Source organism: Corella eumyota, chromosome 6 (assembly GCF_963082875.1).
Source record: "Corella eumyota chromosome 6, kaCorEumy4.1, whole genome shotgun sequence".
NCBI lineage: Eukaryota > Metazoa > Chordata > Ascidiacea > Phlebobranchia > Corellidae > Corella > Corella eumyota.
Window position 1 is genome coordinate 15,024,820 of NC_137495.1, and position 20,939 is coordinate 15,045,758.

A 20,939-nucleotide genomic window follows, 5' to 3' on the forward strand; every position below is an offset into this window, starting at 1 on the left:
AGAATGAAAGAACGGAAAATGAAAGGACTGTAGAATGAAAGAACGGAAATGAAGGAACAGGAAAATGAAGGAACCGGAAAATGAAAGAACCGGAGAATGAAGGAACGGAAAATGAAGAAACCGGAAAATGAAGGAACCGGAAAATGAAGGAACGGAAAATGAAGGGACCGGAGAATGAAAAAACAGAAAATGAAGGAACCGGAAAATGAAGGAACCGGAAAATAAAGGAACCGGAGAATGAAGGAACCGGAAAATGAAAAAACGGAAAATGAAAGGACCGTAGAATGAAAGAACGAAAAATGAAGGAACCGGAAAATGAAAGAACGGAAAATGAAAGGACCGTAGAATGAAAGAACGGAAAATGAAGGAACAGGAAAATGAAGGAACCGAAAAATGAAGAAACCGGAGAATGAAGGAACGGAAAATGAAGAATCCGGAAAATGAAGGAACCGGAAAATGAAGGAACGGAAAATGAAGGGACCGGAGAATGAAAAAACAGAAAATGAAGGAACCGGAAAATGAAGAAACCGAAAAATAAAGGAACCGGAGAATGAAGGAACGGAAAATGAAGGAACCGGAAAATGAAGGAACCGGAAAATGGAGAAACCGGAAAATAAAGGAACAAAAAATAAAGGAACCGAAGAATGAAGGAAAGTGAAGTAAGAAGAGGCGGAATCCTATAAAATAAAAAATTCTGCGTCCCCCAAAAAAGAATACGTAAGAACCCCTTCTCAGGCAAAATAATAACTTTCGTTCTGTAAACCCAAATAACTGTGCAAACTCGCTGCCATCCTATGCGGTTAAAAGCCGTTCAAATTTATTAACAATAAGAGAATTACAGAGAAACAATATTTATATGTATTGGTTATAGAAAAGGGTATGAAAACTAAGAAATACCTTTTTATTCAAGGACAGATCTAATTACCCATAAGGTAATTAGAATAACCAAATATATTTCGTCATTATATTGAAATAGTCAAACATTGTATAGACGCTATCTATGTACATATCAACGCCCCAATTTTGGATTTAGGTTATATCTCGATAACATTTTCTGTTGTTGTTTAGTTTTTACTATATAGTAAAAACCTTTAAAAAACATTATCAATAGTGACATAGTTCTTTTTATGTATGCGTTAGATTTTTGCTGAATATATTTTTTCCTTAATCTTGTGATTATTAATTAATTTGATATAGAATTACCATCCATTTTAAATTACAGTGAAACGTACAGCCATGTAATGTAGTTTTGTATTATTTAACCCAGTATATTATTTATTTTCGCATCGCAGAATAATTTAGTTTATGTCTATTATGTACCATTTGATTAAGATGTCGCTTTACGTGGAAGGCGAAGTTGTGAGTGTGTTGTATTTTTGATAATTGTGATTGTGGAGAAAGGAGTAGTGTATTTTATATGATAAGGATGTTAGTTTAGAAATAATTTATCGTAATGTAATATTGTAATATTATCGCCCTCATTTTTGTATATATATTGTTATCATTAAAGTATGTTAACCAGAATTCTATTTGAATAAGGTTTTACCTAGGAATATATTTAAGTATTTTAATACATTACTGGACCTTTCTGTCACCTTAACCCAATTCCCTACAGTAACTAAATATCTATGATAAAATTAATTTTACAATTAAGTTTTAGCACTTTAAAAATGCCACTGTATTAAGTATACTTGTTTATATAAGTAACAATGTTAATAAACCATACAAAATATACTTGCAAGGTTTAAAAAGTTATTTAATTGTCTTAAAATTGTTTTTATTTTAGTTTTGAGGTTCTAGCAGTAAGCCGATAATATTATCATTATTTAACAAATGTAAAGTAACCAAAATACCTGCTTTATCAGGAAAAAATCTTTGAAACATTGCAGCAATTTCTTCATGACATGAACATTCTCCAGTAGCCCCAACTAACCCAATTTCACCCTTAGGACCTATGGGGCCAATTTCACCCCTGAAACCTTGTTCACCTCTAACGCCAGCGCCCCCAACTGACCCAATTTCACCCTTAGGACCTATGGGACCAATTTCACCCATGAAACCTTGCTCACCCCTGGCACCAGGACCCCCAATTGCCCCAATTTCACCCCGGAAACCTTTTTCACCTTTCGCTCCAGCTGGGCCAAGCTTTCCTGGTCTCCCTTGTTTAGTTTCAGAAGGTTCATGAGCAGATGCAGTGGGACATGCACTAAAACAAACTTGGTTGTTATGGGATGCAGCTAAGCATAACCAGAAGCACAAAAACATAAATATTTTCAAACTCATTTCGGCAAGTTTTAAGTTACAATTGTTTTATTCTAAACTCATTTAACAAGCTAGTTACAATTTTGTTATTAATATTTATCACAAATAATTGGAACACTATGACATAACAATGATAGGAACGCTGCATTAAAATACTTATTCGAATTGTTATCTAATAAGATTTGAAGCGGCAGTAACTTAAACTGTTTGAGTGTTAGTCTCTGACTGTTTAAATGGAAATGTAGATATAATTTATTTGTGATGTCATAATCTACTAAAGTGACGACAAAGCCCGCTATCGGAGCCGCAAAGCGAGTCAGCTATTGTGGCATGCAACGAGGTTTCTCATAACAGCGTTAAAAATGTGAAACGTTTCAAGATTGTGCCAGTTAAAGTGTGGGGCAACAATCAAAGTAATTTTGTGAACGCTTTTCTGGATGACGGTTCAGATACAAGTATTTGTACTGCAAGCCTTGCAAAGAAATTGGGAGGAGACAAAAGAACACACCGAGCTTTATACAGCAAATTAAGTAACTAGTCATGTGAGCCGAGTTGACTCACTGTATGTAAAGGAGGTCAAACCGAATCGTTTATTGTCGACAAGCTTTTGGTACTTGATCATATTGTCAATATAGGTAACAGCATTACAACCAAGAAAGTGGCAAACATGTATCCGCATCTGCATAACCTAAAGTTTTCTGAACTTAAAACAAAATCAGTGGAGCTACTTCTGGGAAACAATGTTCACGATGCATTCAGGGTTTCTGAATGGCGTTACGGCAAAAAGTGCCAGCCTTACGGTCCGCATAAGGCGTTGAGTTGGACGTTGTTTGGCTCAGACCATAACCCAAGAAAATCCTACCATCTAACTAATGTTAACTTTATGCATGAGCCTGAACAAGTATCGACATCATGAAACGAAATTTCAGATGTTTATCTGCTAAAGAACAGAAAAATGACACTTCAAAGGCTGTAAACTTTGAAAAAGAAATTTATTGCTAACCCTGAAACTTTTAGCCAATATAGGAAAGAAATCGATGAATATGTAAAATAAGGACATGTGACTGTATTGGCTGATAGGAATTGTGTAAACGATATAACGTGGTATATACCACACCACTGTACGGGCCCTAAGTTCATTATAGTGTTTGATTGTGCTGCAAACTCTGCGTTGTTTCTTTTAATGACGTTTTATTACAGGGACTTTACTAACAGCCTCGTGGAAGTGCTTTTACGATCTGGTTCAAGAACAATATATTAACACTTGCAATAATTGGCTTAACACTCTTGTTGATTGAGATAACATTAGTATACCCAGACGTTTTAAACCTTAATATTGATTATGGTTGTATTTAGTTTTATCGCTGAAAGGACTGAAGCCCGGTTTTAGTCAAAGGCAATATGTACGTTGGTGGCAGGCTACGTAATTCAACCGTCCCTGTAATCACCAAACATCCGATGATTCTTCCATCTAACCAGGTTGTAACTGAGCTTATTGTAACAAAGTATCATGGCATGGGCATTCGGGAACAATCCATGTCTTGTCCGCCATTGATGGCTGAGGTGGAACAAATTTTAAACAGCAGACCTCTGGTGCCACTCAGCGACGACTGCAAGGATGAATTGGCATTGACGCCAAGTATGTTGCTGAACAATGGACAACGACCTGCCTCCAGACACGTTTGTCAAGGAAGACAGTTACAGACGATCTTGGAGGTTCTACTTCTTGCTGATCAATTTTGGGGGAGATTGACAAAGGAGTATTTGCCTTCGTTACAATCGCGACAAAAATGGCTTCAGCCGATGGGGAATTCACGGTTGGCGACGTGGTTCGTTAATGAGAACGCAAATAGAGGACTCTGACCGAAAGGGATCATCAAGAAGTTAGACAAGAACGGGATGGTGCGCCGTGTCCAGGTGCGCACTGCATATACTACCTTAACCTGAGACAAAATTTGCCTTCTAGAAGGGATCGCATAAATTTGTATTTTCTATGTTGTTTGTGTTTACGCCTGCCTCACAGTTTTCTTCTTTACACATTTTAAAAAAAGAAATATTAAAAAAATTAACATATATATTTATCTTAACAACCGGTTAAAACTTTTTTAACTATTATACTTTTCGCCAAATTTTATTTTAAATATCGGTAAAATATGTTCTTGCTTTAAAGGTATACGCGGGCGTAACGCTGCAGGCTCCCCGCAGTTTAATGAAAAATTTTGCAGGCCGAAAGCTATTAGTCGTAAAATTTTGCAGGCCGAAAGCTATTAGTCGTAAAATTTTGCAGGCCAGAAGCACCCGTCTTTAATCCGTTTATAAAAAGGCTTTTGAAACAAAAATTAAAAAAAAAAAATATTCTAAAAACCAACATATGTCATTAACGTAACAACCAATAGAAACTTTTATATATACTGTACTTTGAGCAAAATTTTTATTTTAAATATCGGTAAAATATGGTCTTACGCTGACTTTATACACGGGAATTTCATCGCCGACTCCCCGCCGTTTTTTTGCAGAACAAATCTTTTGGCAACTCTTTAAACGTTTTATTCTTTGTGTTTTAGTACATAAATTTATATACATTAACACGGGCAATAACTAATAACATATTTATGCACATTATTCAGTGTAAAAAATGATAAATTAATGCTTTTTCTTCAAATATTGTTTAGAAATACGGCCCTATTTCGCAAAATACGTGATATCATAATGCATCGTCTTGCGTCACCTAAAAGCGCGCGCTTATTTTTTTATAGGTTTTAGTTTGTAAAATTAAAAAATAAATTGACACGGGAAAAGAAAGATAACATATTCTTGCACATTATTCTTTAAAAAAACTATTAATTTACTGCTTATTTTATTTCAAATACTGTCTAAAAAACTGTATAGGAATACGCGAAAATAAAATTTTTCGCGGTAATTAAAATGCGAAATCCCCGCTGTTTTAAAAAAAATCTTCGGGCTGAAGTGTCTGGTTACCTTTTTGGTCAGTTCGCTGGACGTAAAAACTCATAAATAAGTAAGGTCGAAGTAAGGTTTTACATATAATTGGACTTTCACTTCCATACTTAATTTGTTGATTAATTACTTTGTGGTTTGTGTTTCGTATCATATAGTTTGTGTCGCATTTTTGTTTTAATTAAGTGTAGCCTTCTTAACGATGCCCATCTTTACAGCGTACTCTATTGGGGTTAATAATTGTTTAAGCCATAGTAGGAGTTTATTAGATCCTACATTATTCAAGATATAAACTGCAGTCAACTAATCAAAATTTTCGCCGGACTCATCTCGCGGTGCTGCGATTTTTAAAATTATTCCTCCTTTCTAGTTATATAGCCCATGAACCACCTCTGTTATCTACACTTCAAAAATAAAATATAATCTGACAACAACCTTACGTTAAAATAAAGTTAAAATGTACGACCCTGAGCCCCACTGTTTAAAAATAAATTTTGTTTATAAATTCTGGTATTTTTTCGTAAAGTTATTCTATATATATCTTAGCCTAGCAATCAAAATGCGATCCCAGCAAAAGAACACTCGTTTATAAATGCTGATTTGAAACAGGTAGAAAAAGGCAATCTTTAAATTTAGGAGAATTAGTCACAAGTTTTTTTTGAATATATCTTTATCCTCGATGTGGAAGGTCGATTGCGCGAACTAAACATATAGTTACCCAGTTTCCAGTTGCATTTAACAGTTTGGGATATTATAGATTATAATTGCCCGGTAATTATGCTGCTGATTAAGTGCTGACTCAGCAGGAGTTTTCACCGTTTATAGCACTTTACTCGAGGGCGCTACAGCATAAGAGCAGTGGGGATTGAACCCACGACATCATGTTGGTGCAGCAAGTGTTCTTACAACTACACCACGCTGCTAAATGTTTAATAATTACCAATAATTATTATTTTTTCAAATTAAATAAAAACCAAAAAAAAATTTAAAAAAAATTGTTCTGTTGCTAGGACATCGAACTAAAATTAAAAGCAACAAAATGTAAATAATTTAAAAACCAAACCAACTTTTAAACAACGAAATTTTCAAGTTATTTTATTACATTTTAAAGCAGTTAGTTATCCCATACCAAACAACTTGGTAGTTTACATTAAACTGATTAAGTATTTTCAACATGGTGGTGTCAGCTAAATATGACGCAAAACCTGATGACAAATATTTATTTAAATTGTAAGTGAATATGCTATAAGGTTGTTGAACTTGGTTAATCATTTATAATATCGATAAATAAAACTCGTTGATATCAGCTAGGACAAATATTGATGGCTGCATAACAGGAAGTTCTTTATAACACTTGATGTTTTTATAAGGTCAATATCAGCTGTGATTACAAAAATTCTGCAAAATATTTACTCAATGTTTGCGCAATGTTTGCGAAATTCTCAGTAATTTTGTGTTTACTGAATTGCAACATTTTGCAGACCTTGAACTAAAGTCAATATAATAAACATGTTGTTCACATGTTTATAATTATTTATTAACTTTCAGGCCTTACACGAATGCTACAAAATGCCAGCAGTGGGAATCAAACTCAGGATCTCAGGCCTTACACGAATGCTACAAAATGCCAGCAATGAGAATCAAACCCAGGATCTCAGGTCTTACACGAATGCTACAAAATGTCAGCAGTGGGAATCAAACCCAGGATCTCAGGCTTTACACGAATGCTACAATATGCCAGCAGTAGGAATCAAACCCAGGATCTTAGGCCTTACACAAATGCTACAAAATGCCAGCAGTGGGAATCAAACCCAGGATCTTAGGCCTTACACAAATGCTACAAAATGCCAGCAGTGGGAATCAAACCCAGAATCTCAGGTCTTACACAAATGCTACAAAATGCCAGCAGTGGGAATCAAACCCAGAATCTCAGGCCTTACACGAATGCTACAAAATGCCAGCAGTGGGAATCAAAACCAGGATCTCAGGCCTTACACGAATGCTACAAAATGCCAGCAGTGGGAATCAAAACCAGGACCTCAGGCCTTACACGAATACTACAAAATGCCAGCAGTGGGAATCAAACCCAGGATCTCAGGCCTTACACAAATGCTACAAAATGCCAGCAGTAGGAATCAAACCCAGGATCTTAGGCCTTACACAAATGCTACAAAATGCCAGCAGTGGGAATCAAACCCAGGATCTTAGGCCTTACACAAATGCTACAAAATGCCAGCAGTGGGAATCAAACCCATATACATGGCAAAAATCAAAAATCGTTTCGAAAAACAAAAATCGTTTCGAGAAAAAAAAATTTTGTTTCGAGCAAAATTTGCATTTTCTAGTGGTAAGGTGGCAGTAGAGGACCATTTTTAAACTTTGTAGTATTTTATGTAATTACAATGGGAACGAGAAATTTAAGTGAATGGTAAAATAAAGGGACCGGAAATGAAGGAACTAAAAAAAGCTGCCTACGATAAAAGGGGGACGCGAAAAATGAAGGAACAGAAAATAAAGGACCAAGTAAACAAAGGAACGGAAAATAAAGGAGCGGGAAAATGAAGGAACCGAAAAATGAGGGAACGGGAAAATGAAGGAACCGAAAAATGAGGGAACGGGAAAATGAAGGAACCGAAAAATGAAAGAACTGGAAAATAAAAGATCGGGAAAATGAGGGAACGGTAAAATGAAGGAAACGGAAAATGAAGGAACCGGTAAATAAAGGAACGGAAAATGAAGGAGCGGTAAAATGAAGGAACCGGAAAATGAGGAAACGAGAAAATGAAGGAACGGAAAATAAAAGAACTGGAAAATGAGGGAAGGAACGGGAAATAATTTATAAACGCAAATTGCCTGATGAATTTACCATTAATGGCATTTATTTATAAATACATTAAAATTACCTTAGTGAACACACCACATACTGGTGCAATACACAATCTAAAATCAGGTTATGTACCTTTTCGTGCCTAACATCTTCGTTTAATGCACCTTTGTTTTATTTTATGTCAAAAGTTTTTGGTGAAATAACAGTTGGTAAATACGAGAACATTAAATTACAGTTGGTGAAATTGGTACAAAATCACACTTAACATACACATTTTTAAAATGTTAACATAGCACATAGCTTGTCATTAAGAAAAAAAAATCATAAGCATTAACGAAAATAAAGTTGTATTTTATAAATTTTGTTTCCATTTAAAAATTAACACTTTTTAATACAAAATTATATCGTGGTACAATACAGTTGGTAAATTTGAATAAGTTATAACTAATTTAAGTTTAACATTCAAAAAAATAATTAAAATCCAGCACTTAATAGAAGCTTAACATTAAAAACATTTTAATAAAATTAAGCAGTTTTTTTTTTTAATTCCAGTTTTCATATTTCTTAAAATTGACCACAATGAAGTCTTTCAGTAGAATAATCTAAATAAGGTGAAACAAAAATTTTAAAATTTTGTACTAAACACCATAGCAATTTAAAACTAGATTTAGTTGAAAAATAAAATATGGAAAAAAAAATTAAAAAGCAAAATACAGAATGTTAAGGTTCATGTTGTCCGGCTCTAGACAAAACAACGAGTCGTTTACCATAGTAGAGAATTTAGGAGAGCCGTAATCCTGACAAGACAATTTCTCCATAAGTATTTCCCCATAAGAGAGAATTTTGGAAAGCCGTAAACCAGCCAGAGAATTTAGAAGCAAAAATTTAATATTACTGACAATAACAATTTGTTTGGTATTTGAAGATTCTAAACCATAATAATGTTAATTTAAATTATCATTTCATAACATGCAATTAAAATATTACTAATTAACAAACACTTTTTCATTTATTATTTGTTTTTAGCATTTAATATTGTTGAGTTTTTTCGCTTAATGACTGTGGCAACATATTTTAATAAACAACAAATATAAATTCGCTATATTTACTTTCTCAGTTCCAACAATCAGTAAAATTAAACAACTTACCTTAAATTAAAGGTCTTCAGCTCAACACAGCATTTTAAAGATTATTATTGAGAGTGTAAACTTATTCCTAAAAATAAATTTTATTTTAATAAATCTTGTTAAAATAACTTAATAATATGAATTTAATTATATTAATAACAAAATCAAATTTTTATATCTTGAAAAATAGCGACACCATGTAAAAAGTTCAGAGTGTTTTTTTAAATGATGTCACAAACTGCTTTGGTGAGGTAATTATAATGTATGCTAAGATGTTAAAAGCCTAAACTAAATATAAAACAAATGATCGTACTTAAAATGTAGAAAAACTAGCAATTAAATGATGCTACCTACAGGTTGACACAAAAGGGTTTAAGGAGACAACAGAAGTATTATATGAAGAAAATGCAAATGGCTCGGTTGTAAACAATTAGGCTTGCACAGAGTTGCAAAATTTTTATCCAAAACCTGCCTAACATATAATGTTCTTGTAAGATATTAAATCTCTTTTGTGCCAAAGTCTAACCATCACCATCATTCGATTGCAAATTAAATTTACTTTAGAAATGGGCAAATTAAAATGTAGCACACAGGGGTCGTGACGTCTTTTCTGCAAAAAAAAATGATAATTGAAATGCATAATTTCCTCATATAATGCGCTTGTTGACCTTTTTATTCTTCCGAACTAATTTTTCAATTACCACTGTTCCTATTTAAGCCTATATAACACTATTTTCATTTTAACTTATTTTGTAAAAAAACAATTTAGCATTTACAATATGGAGACAGCTAATACGTAGAGAGCTAAATTAAAAAGTTTGTTAATTATAGGCATATGTCGTTAGTAAACGAAAATGTTACCTAGCAAGAAAATCTGCAAATATCATGAAAATAAAAATTTAACAAACAAGACCCCACAAAAGTTTGGTCAAAATGCTTGCAATAGCAGTGAATTGTTTAAATGCTAAGTTCTTATAGTTTACAATTCTATGACTTCTTTCTAACTATAAACTAGATGTGATTCCAATTCTTTCAACAAAATGTATATATTATATAGGCCTATATTGTTTATTTTAAACATGTCATTGAGTAGATAAATTTTTATTTTTTAATTAAATATCATATATATACATCTTAATCTATTGATTTATATGTTGGTTCTATCTATAAAAATAAAATCAACATACCGTATAGAACAAGAAAAAAATACTTCATCACAAGGTTTGTCGATTTTTAAATTTGGTTTTTAAATCACCAAAAACTCTAAGAAATGGTGTATCTCAGTTACTGTATCTTTTTTGGAAAACCTTTTTCTTTTAGCATAAGTGTTCCTGAAATATATAACATATATATTACCTTGCTAAGGTCTTATGTTGTTAAGACTGTCAAAAACAAATTAAAGTAACAAGATTGTTAAAAATTAAATGTCAAAAACTAGTATAAACTGGGTATTTATAAGCTATACAGGATCGAATGGACCAAATGGATCAAATGTATAACAAATGGATAGCAAATGAACCGAATGGATCGATCCATTTGATCGATTCGGTCCATTCGCTAACCATTTAATATACAATCCATTCAAACCTGTATAGTTTATAGGTACCGGTATAAACTGGGCATTACCTTTTTTTCCATGTTTCCTGTTAACATTTTACCATTTATTTTGTTCAGACAGTCAGAGAAGAAATTTACAAAACTATTCTTGAAAATACAGTTAGACATTTACTACGCCAGATTGTTTACCGTCTGACTGCTGCATATTAAAATTTTATTTAGTAAATGAAGTACCAGTATAAGAATTGTCCAAAAAAAATTTATTCAAGTTTATACTGTCTGACTGTTGTCGGCAAGACTTATCAAGTAACAACTTAACATAGCTAAAATTGTTTAAAAGAGGGCTTTTAACTTTTAACTGTTTTTAATTTAAATATTGTATATATTTTTTTAAGTTAAAGTTAAACACTTAATAAATTATTTAAAAGAACTATAAGCTGGCTTATAAGATAGGCTACAGTTACCAAAAATTTTGAACACAATTACTTTTTGAAACAAAGTTTGTTTCTGAAACAATTTTCGAAACAAAATTTGTTTCTCGAAACGAATTTTGTTTCACGAAACAATTTTCGAAACGATATTTTTTTTGAAACAAAATTTGTTTCTCGAAACGAATTTCGTTTCCAAAATTGTTTCGAGAAACAAAATTTGTTTCGAAAAGTGTTTCCGAAACGAATTTCGTTTCCAAAATTGTTTCGAGAAACAAAATTTGTTTTAAAGAGTAAACTGTGTTTTAAATTTCGAAATTGTTTTTAGAAATAATTTTGTTTTATACAAACAAAAACGGATTTTATTACTTAGTAATCATTTTTGACAATTTAAATGAAATTATTATAACATGAATGTAGATGTGCGAAATCACGCGGCAAAAAAACAAGCAGGCTTTATTATTACGATCTTATGTAAAAAAATAAAAAAGAGAGTCAAAACCAAATAAGGGTTAGTTTATCTAACACTTTTTTACTCTCTTTCGAATAATATATACAACTAAGGCATACAAAAAGTAATAAAGTCAATTTAATTTAATCGGAATCAAAATAAATTTGATTAAAAATTATTTTAAAATTGCGCCCCCTAACGTTTAGTAACAAGTTTTGTGAATTTTTTTTGCGATGCATACTTTTTACCAACTGACAGACTGACCAACGACAGAGCGATTATGAACTATTTTTTTAATAATTGCTAAGAATTATTTCAGTTTTTGGTAATAAATTAGGTTATTATTTATAGTTGACTGAACTAATATAATCAAAAATGAATAAGGAAACGAATTTTGGAAGGTAATGTTTTTTATTTTCTTTTTGTTTTGACTACTCTTACTGTCTGACTGTTTTATAAGGCACGATTTGTACTATCTTACTAGTCCATCGAGTCCTATATAACTCAGAATTTTATTGTATTGTGCAATTTTAAGTGCTAAAACTCTGTTTGTCATTAAACTTTATTTTTATTAATTTATTTTTTAACTGATTGACTGAATTGGATGTAAATGTTACAGGCATTATAAGTGATTGCCAGTCGATCCATACCCCGGTTTATGTCACCAAAGCGGTCTGTACTCGAAACAACGGCAATTTTTTTTTTGCGGTGATTTTTTGCCTTTTGGACCGCTACGCAAACCTTTGTATCAACGGGCGATCCAAACTCGGTCTTTTTTACGTTATTTGTAAATATGATATGTTGCTAGTTATAATCTATTTCTATTTTTTACCGAATAAATGTTGGATATATGCTTTAGTAAATGTGTTTTTCAATGTTTCTAGTGATAAATTATTGTGTTGTTTACATCTTTTTTGTCAGCTGCTTTTAACCATTATCGCAACCAAGACGTAAGATAAGGGTAATAGCTTTGACGTGTAATCGGAATTTTTATCAGTTGACCTTATTCATTTTAAATTATTGTCACGGTGATTAGCTTTTATAACATACCAGCGAACACTTTTTTGTTACATAAAAAAAAACTTTGTGTATTAATAGTCTTGTTTTAAGCATAAATACATAATTTCAAGGTAAAACTTTTTACAATTCATAAACATAACAAAAAACAAATAACACCATATATTTTAATAACAAGATTTCCTTTTAATCATTATTTTTTTGTAGATTAAAATGGTGTAAGCATACTTATTGGCCATACGCCAAATTCTGTGGCCTGACTTTTTGGTACACTTGTTCACTTAAATTGTATTAAAATTTATTAACAATACTAAGTACGACATATATAAGTACTTATCGCACATTTCTACTAAGATAAAACACTTTAAATAAACCGATTCGGCATGTATATGCGCCTGAATTATATAAAGGGTGACGCAATGCAAGTACGAATGGACTTGAACCCGAGTACAGATCGCCTTGTGCGCATCGACCTAAGTACGGATCGAAATATATACCGATATATTTTAGTGTTTGTTATCGATAATTTTAATGAAACAGTGTTATTTATTTTTTAGAAAGACACATTCAAGAAAAACATTTTTTTCAAGGTTCGATAAATATGAGAACAATATTAAGACATTCGTTAATATTAAAATTATTTGTAATGTTTTATCAAAATGTCAATTTGTACAAGTATGCATTTTTGTTTCAGAGGTATTTCTTCAAGTGATTCGAATACTGATAATGAACAAAAATTTATCCAGTTAGTCACAATTTATTTATTTGCCAATAATTGCATTAATTTATGGCTGTTCTTACTAAAATTTAGATAGGCTACTTGACTGTAATATTTTTTTAGTTGTTCTAATTAATATTTAATACCGACTGCACTTAAGTCAAAATCTATATTAAAACGCCTATTACAGCATGATAACTTTTTTTGTGCATGCTTACCTTACAAAAAAAAAATTATTTGCAATAACTTAAATATAAACTTGGGTTGTTTACAAAGTTATATATATATCTACTTTTTAGTTATTCTTTTGTGTTATCTTATTTTTGTAAAGTAGATACATTGTTTTCACCAGGCATAAAAAACTAAAACATAAAAATCAATGTTGGAAATCTTCATCAAATAGTGAAAGCTCTGTACATGATTCTGCAAGGGAAATGTAATAGTAATTACTAAATTTTCTAAAAACACCCAAATAAGCATATTGCTGTTTGAGAATGGAGTATATATACATTGATTAATATATAATTATTTTCAATATAAAAAATTTATTTGTTGTGTTTTTAAGACAAAAGAAGAATTTACAAAAAATAAACTTAGCTTTTTGAATCTACTAGGTACCAATACAAGAAACGAAGAAAAAAAAAGCGCTTTTCTCATACTTTAGTCAGTAAAAAAAGATCTTCTGTTAGGTGAGTTAAACGATGATATATTTAAAAAGTAAAAAATGAAATTAATAGTAATCGTGGTGGTTTAGGTCATCATCAAGCAGTTCCAGTAGTGATATTGAGTCTTCGTTGCGGTTTGTTGAAAAATAATTTTTATTTTTTTGAATTATATTAATACTTAGTTTGTTCTAAATAAGTTTTGTTATAAAAAAAGGTTATTTATTGGTAAACTAAGTGAAAAAAATTGAACTATTTTATAATTTAAATAATTTAACTACATATCCCACTATGTTCAGTAAAGTAACATTTTTTTCCAGGGATATGTTTTGTTAAGTATTTTTTATGTTTAAAATATTCTTCTTTTAATGATAAAAGGCATTTTATTTCCATGTAGATCTTACAAGTTAAAAAGGAATAACTATAATGGCAATGATTTATCCTGTATTGAATGTTCATCTGATGATGAAAGGTATTTATTAATTCACAATTTTATAATAATTTCAGTGAAAAGTAACTTATACTAAATTAAATATTTAATGATTTTTTAGTTTTTTGTACTTCCATTACATTTTATTAAATGAAGTTTAAAACGAATTAATTATTTTTTTCAGGTATTGTTATCAATTAATAAATTCTAAAAAAAAACTTAAGAAAGAATTATGTAATAGTGAAAGTTCTTCCTCACAGTCCAATAGGTTTGTAAATTTTTTAGTTTTGGGTATATCTATTATGTTTAAACTAGTATTTTTTTCTTAAAAAACTGTTATATAGTAGGGTAACTGTCTTTTTAATAATGGGGTTTTGTTATATTGGTTATTATCATAAAGTACACACAATTACAACTACTTCTAGATATTAAAAATTGGAAAGACAGGATTTTTTTAATTTTTAGTGAGAGAGAGCTGCTTGATGTTTAAAAACCACTGATATAGCCTATTTAAACTTTTTGTAGAAGTGTTTTGTGATACATTTTAATACTAAAATATAAAACACATAAAATCTTTTTTTAAACTAGATTTAAAACTGCAACTAGAAAAATAAGGGAATGTCCTCACTGTGGGCAAAATTTTGTTAATGTGACTCATCATCGAAAAAAACACAAAGATATTGATAAAAAAGATTTTATGTATGATTCGTTTGCTAAACGCAATAGAGTTGGTTTTTACAAAAATTATACTGGTAATATATGTTGCATTTGTAAAGTTGCAGTACTGGGAATTGAAAGTCATGTTCTTAACAAACATAAAAACATTAAAAAGGGGTCTGAAAAATTCAAAAATGTTGTTGCTCAAAGCAAAATAAACATTAACCTTCAAAATGTTTTGGAAAACTATAAAACAACACTTTTAACTATGGGAAGTGGACATAGAAATGCCGGTAGTAAATCTCAAGTCCAAACATACATACGTCAAATATATACCCTACTATCGAGTCTGGACGACTTAAAACGACCACAAAAAATTTATAAGACTCTACATGAAAAAGTATGCAAGGATGGCCGAGATTCTACCAGATACTCTTATCTAGCAACGTTAAAAAATTTTATTTATTTTTTGGATATTGAGTATGAAGAATTGTTTCGTGAATATTCTGTTTCCAAACTTTTAAAACTTGTTAAGGAATGGCTTCAGCGACAACGACCAAAAAAAGAAAAAAGGGAAAAATTAGTTAAAGATAGATCTCGTCGAGCACTTGCTGAATGTGCTTTTCCTGGAAAAGTTGTTATAAAATATATAAAAGCTCAAGAATTGTTTCTAAATTCTTTAAGAAATAAAAAATGTGGATCCCTTAATTGTCAAGAAATTAAAAAACTGTGTGGGGACATTTTTGTTAGAATTATTTGCTCACAAGGCTGTAGATCAAGTGTTTTCACAGGAATGTTGTTATCGGAAATTAAAGATTGTGAAGAAACAAGTAGTGGAAACTTTTCTGTGTTAGTAAGTGATCAAAAAGAAAGAAAACGTCATGCATGTATAGTATTTAAACACAAAGAATATAAGGATGCTATTGCTGTTTCTGATCATATTTGGGCCTACTTGCAAAATTGCAACAAAATTCCTCTTGTTAATAGAGCATTTCCTTCATTTTTTGGCAATAACACTGGTGAGAAAATGACTGCATCCCAATTTAATAGTATTTACAAAAAGGTCACTGAAAATTATTTTGGAAAGGGAATCAATGTAACAGAAACTAGAAAGTTAATAACAAGAGAAGTGGGTGGTAAATCGAAGGTAATACAAAGAGCAGTGGCAAGAGCTGAAGGTCATTCTGTCGAGGTACAAGATAAATTTTATGACATAACAAGCCCAGGCCAAATTGTAGAAAATGCCAGAGTATATTTAGAAAAAATAGCTGAAGGTAAAGAACCACTTCTAAGATTATTTATAGCCTAATCTTTTAATAGTAAAGTTAAGGATTTAATAAAAGAGTGTCTTATAATCAAATTAATATAGTCAATTTAAAACTAATTGTAAAATGTAACGATTTTACTATTAATTAAACCGTAAAGATAAATACCTCGAAATGTATCAAACTCAATAATTAAAAACAATTTATTTTAAGAATCTGTTGACATGGAGGATACAAATCTAAAAAATGCAGCTTCGACTTCCAGAGCTTCGTTTCCAAGTAAGTTGTTGTTTTTTTTTTGTTTAAACGATGTGCTTTATACAAATTTCTAAATCTTTTTTGCGTGTTTTTTTTTTAAAAAAACTGTTTTCATTCATTTTGTAGTTTATTAGTAAAAGATGTGATTTTAAGCTTTTAATATCTTTTAACAGAACAAAATCAACATAAAATTAAATTATTGTTTAAAATTATAAAAAAGCCTTTTATAATCAATAGGGCTAATTTATATTATGCTAATTTTTTAATTTAAATATTTATAAGTTATTAAAAATGGTTAATAATTATTATTTTATAAAAATAAGAGTAGTACTACCTTGTTTAGTTGCAATTTAAGGTGAATGCACTGTATATATAATATTTAATAAAAATAAAATAAATTATTTTTATTGCAGAAGAAACAACAACTGTTGGTTATAACTTGAATAAAGTAAGAGTGGATTCAAATAACATATTGTATGACAATTTTAGCAATAACTCAGAGGAGTACTGTGGTTCAACTACACCACCAGCAACAGGTTTGTAATAAGTAGCGTAATATGTAAAAATAAAATTTTGATTAAAAATAAAATTGCTTGCTAGGTTTTTAATTTATTATTTTATAAAAATAAAAGCATTATTTTTATTAAAAATAGAATAAATTATTTTTATTGCAGAGGAAACAACAACAGTTGGTTATAACTTGAATGAAGTAAGAGTGAATTTACATAACATATTGTATGACAATACTAGCAATAACTCAGAGGAGTACTGTGGTTCAACTACACCACCAGCAACAGGTTTGTGTTACTAACTGAGTAAAAATAGCAGTATGATTAAAATAATATAACAATAATTTCTGGTAAAAAAATATCACAAAAAAGCCAATTAACTAAAGCAGCAGCATTACTATTATTAACCTTAAAAAATTACCATAAACAGTTATACTTTTATATATTCCGTAGAATTATTTGAGAAAATGGAAAAACAAAACGAAATTACGAAAATTGATAATCTGTACAATCCTCTATCTGGTAAGTGTATTTTTGTTGTTGTTTATGCCTTATTCAAACATTAAACAAATTTTGTCAACTGTATGAAAACTGTATATATGACAAAGATAGGCGTTTTATTTTTTCATAGCGTAATGTTTTGTAAAGTTTAGCTGCTCTATTTTAATTTGATATGACAGATTATGGCCTACTTGGTTAATTTACAAGAATAGTTAAACCAGAAATTGAATAATAACTTGTGTACCAGAGACAGTTTATTGTCATGAATTAATACACAGAATAAAATAAAGATTTAAAATCATTTTTTTATACGATTATGAAAAATGTTACAAAAATTAAGGAAGTTAAGTTTGAAAAATGTAGTTTATCTGTGAAGTGTTTATATTTTAAATTAATTAAAATTGTTAATTATGTCTGCTTTTTGGTGCACATTTTACAAATATATGATATCCAACTAGGCATTTTAAACCTTTAAACTAGAGTTGTAAATATATATTTTTATAGTTTTTTACATTCTATTTTGATTTTCATTTTTTTGGGTATGTGCAGTGGTTGGTTGATTGGTTGACTCCTATTAAAGTTAAGTATTACATTACCGAAAATAAATGGTAATGTAAATTTATTGAAGGTCAAGGAGACATGTTACATGTCTGAGGGTGCATGCACCCCCATTTATAATTTTGCTGTGTATGTCGCACCTGTAAGTTATTTGCAAAATGCTGCATTTTTGGCGTTAAATTGATAGTTATATATGCAAACTAAAAAATTTCGCGATAATTAATGCTTGAAATGTCAGCAAGTTTCTTTGAAATGTCGCTAAGAAAACAGCTTTTTCTGTTGTGGAATTGTCGCCATGTTGTGGAATGTCTAAAACTGTCATTTGTATTGCAGCCAATGGACATGAATATATTATATCTGTTTTTTTACTATAAGAAATAAATTAATTTTAATACTCAAAGAAATAATAACTTAGTCAATATTAATATACTGCTGTAGAATAAAAAGCACTTTAATATTTACTACCTATGTGATTTGTTTACAGTTAGTTTAACCTGTTAAAGTTTAAATAATAAATTTAGATGCTACTATATTATAACAAAGTCATTTTAAAAAAATGATATTTTTTTTGTGTTTAAATTGCACATTACTTTTTATGGTTGTAAATTTTGTTATTTTAATTGCATAGATACCTCTAAACGCTTTATAAGAGTCAAATTCATCGATGACGACTTGGAACTGGATGTTTATCGCCCTTGTGACGTAAAAATAGATGGAAGTAAACTTGCAGATTTCCACAATATTAAAGTAGAGGACAAACTTTTTGTAAGGTGGCCTCATGACCGAAGATTTTATGATGCTTGTCTTATAACTAAATGTAAGTTCACTAATAATTTTTTTAAAATATATATATTAAAATATATACCTGTGATTAAATTTGTAAAATGAACTGTTTTTTGTTATAGATTCTCCTACAAAAAGATTTTCAGATAGCGAGATTTATTCGCCAAAGAAAAAAAGAAAACTTTTTTAAGTTATTAAAAAAAAAAATTAATCGTCTGTATTAAAAATAAAACTAAATTATGATCTAAAATTTGCAATGTATAAGTAAGTCAATGGAGGTAATTATTGGATGTTTTTGATAAAATTGGCCATCACTTTTTTGTTTTAATTTTTAAGTCAAATATTTTGTTCAATTATTACCCCTGCAAATGGGGTGATTAATGGACACCTGGGAGGAAATTAATGGACGCTTTTTTGTAGAACATAAAATAGATATGTAGAAAGGAAAATTTCATTTACGACGTGAAATACATATACTCATTACAATTTTCATAAGGCCATATTCATTTTTTATGGGTCTGTAATGTTTTTTTTGTAATAAATGCATGGGTGGAACATATTTTTAATATGGAAAACTGCTCCTGGGAGACTAAACTTCTTTTTTTAAAGTTATAAACTACAAATAATCTCCACTTATTATGTTTTTAATGTTCATGTTTTCCTAACATTCGCGGGTTTTACATATGCTTTATCTGTCAACTTTTTATACTAAAAAAAAACTAACATATAATTTTTTTATTCATTCACATGGATTTCTCTTTTGATGCTTTTATTTTTGTAAAAAAGTAAGTTTCTTAAAGCTCTTTCGTGATGATTTTTTGCCTTAGATAATTGATTTTGTAAATATTGTTACAAATACTTTCTTGGCATTTTTAAATTAAGAGTTTTATAACAGTTGTTCCTTTGTTTTTTTTTAAAACCCTTGAGTGTTGTTAATGTTAATTAGTGTTTTTGTAATAACTGTTATTTTAAGGTACTGTAGGATTAGTTTGCATTGTAAAAAAAACAAAAAAATTTTCATAAAATGCATCCAATAATTTCCCCCATTCATCATAATAGTGTGGAGGTAATATTTGGAGGCATATTGTTAAAACTGTGATGCAAATATAAGTGTGACATTGAGCTTTATATGGTTAGGAATATTTTTAGTTTATATTGTCAATTCAATTATTCAGATATTTCGAAAAATTTAAATTTTTTTTTAATTTTTAAAACAACATAATTTTTTTCTGAAAATATAATTAAAAAAAATGCTAATCATTTAAGCCTTACTATTAAGATAATATAACCACAAAACCCTGAAAAAAAACGGGAATGGTGTCCACTAATTACCTCCCAATTTTAACTGTCCATTTATTACCTCTATTGACTATACATATATTTTATTATAAATAGTTGTTTAACTAACTGCTTTTAACCATTATCATAAATAAATTTATCATAATCATTTTAAATATAAAAATGTTAATAATGTGTACTTTCTGGTTTTTAAAATTTCTCATTACCTTTATTTTGGTTAAAAATTGGCCTTAAAAAAAACAATTTAATTTTTTTCAAAAACATTAAAATTACCAATAACTGCAAACTGTTGTTTTTTATTTACTTTTTTTAGTGTGCTTGATAATTAGGAACTTGATAATTCTAATAAATAAGTACAAAATTACCAATAACTGCAAACTGTTGTTTTTTATTTACTTTTTTTAGTGTGCTTGATAATTAGGAACTTGATAATTCTAATAAATTAGTACAAAGTTAACAATAATTGCAAACTGTTGTTTTTTATTTACTTTTTTCAGTGTGCTTAATAATTAAGAACTGGATAATTCTAATAAATAAGTACAAAATTAACAATAATTGCAAACTGTTGTTTTTTATTTACTTTCTTTAATGTGCTTAATAATTAGGAACATGATGATTCTAAAAATAAGTATTTTAAAAGGTTAAGAGCAATAATAAATGAATACAAAAATT

The 20,939-nt window shown here is 29.8% G+C and overlaps 1 protein-coding gene and 1 long non-coding RNA gene across 7 annotated transcripts; one reads left to right on the forward strand and one right to left on the reverse strand.

Moving 5' to 3' along the window:
• Positions 1-8,192: 8,192 nt before the first annotated feature.
• LOC145755335 (uncharacterized) lies at positions 8,193-11,320 on the reverse strand. Of its 2 annotated transcripts, XR_014284197.1 has the most exons (6): positions 10,801-11,320; positions 10,362-10,505; positions 9,525-9,784; positions 9,196-9,262; positions 8,815-8,975; positions 8,193-8,649 (listed from the first exon to the last, which is right to left on the reverse strand). It is a non-coding gene; the product is annotated as an uncharacterized LOC145755335 (long non-coding RNA). The 2 variants fall into 2 exon arrangements; XR_014284198.1 differs by lacking the exon at positions 9,525-9,784.
• A 547-nt stretch (positions 11,321-11,867) lies between these two features.
• Positions 11,868-20,718, forward strand: LOC145755015 (uncharacterized). 5 transcript variants are annotated; one of them, XM_082571209.1, is made up of 15 exons: positions 11,868-12,011; positions 13,185-13,217; positions 13,322-13,372; positions 13,698-13,781; positions 13,960-14,034; positions 14,100-14,144; positions 14,405-14,479; positions 14,622-14,705; positions 15,026-16,368; positions 16,573-16,638; positions 17,031-17,153; positions 17,292-17,414; positions 17,580-17,648; positions 18,814-19,002; positions 19,091-20,718. In XM_082571209.1, the coding sequence occupies exons 1-15, from the start codon at positions 11,986-11,988 to the stop codon at positions 19,156-19,158; spliced, it is 2,454 nt and encodes an 817-aa protein (XP_082427335.1). In that variant the 5' UTR covers positions 11,868-11,985; the 3' UTR covers positions 19,159-20,718. The 5 variants fall into 5 exon arrangements, with proteins under 5 accessions (XP_082427335.1, XP_082427338.1, XP_082427337.1 ...); XM_082571212.1 differs by having other exon boundaries at positions 11,868-11,935; positions 19,091-20,717; XM_082571210.1 differs by having other exon boundaries at positions 11,871-12,011; positions 12,230-13,217.
• The last annotated feature ends 221 nt before the right edge of the window (positions 20,719-20,939 follow it).

Coding starts and splice junctions, on each gene's coding strand:
- LOC145755015 (XM_082571209.1), top strand. CDS start 11,986: ATGAATAAGGAAACGAATTTTGGAAG. Junction 13,373..13,697: donor AATGAACAAAAATTTATCCA/GTTAGTCACAAT, acceptor TGTTTTCACCAG/GCATAAAAAACTAAAACATA. Junction 17,415..17,579: donor AACTACACCACCAGCAACAG/GTTTGTGTTACT, acceptor TATATTCCGTAG/AATTATTTGAGAAAATGGAA.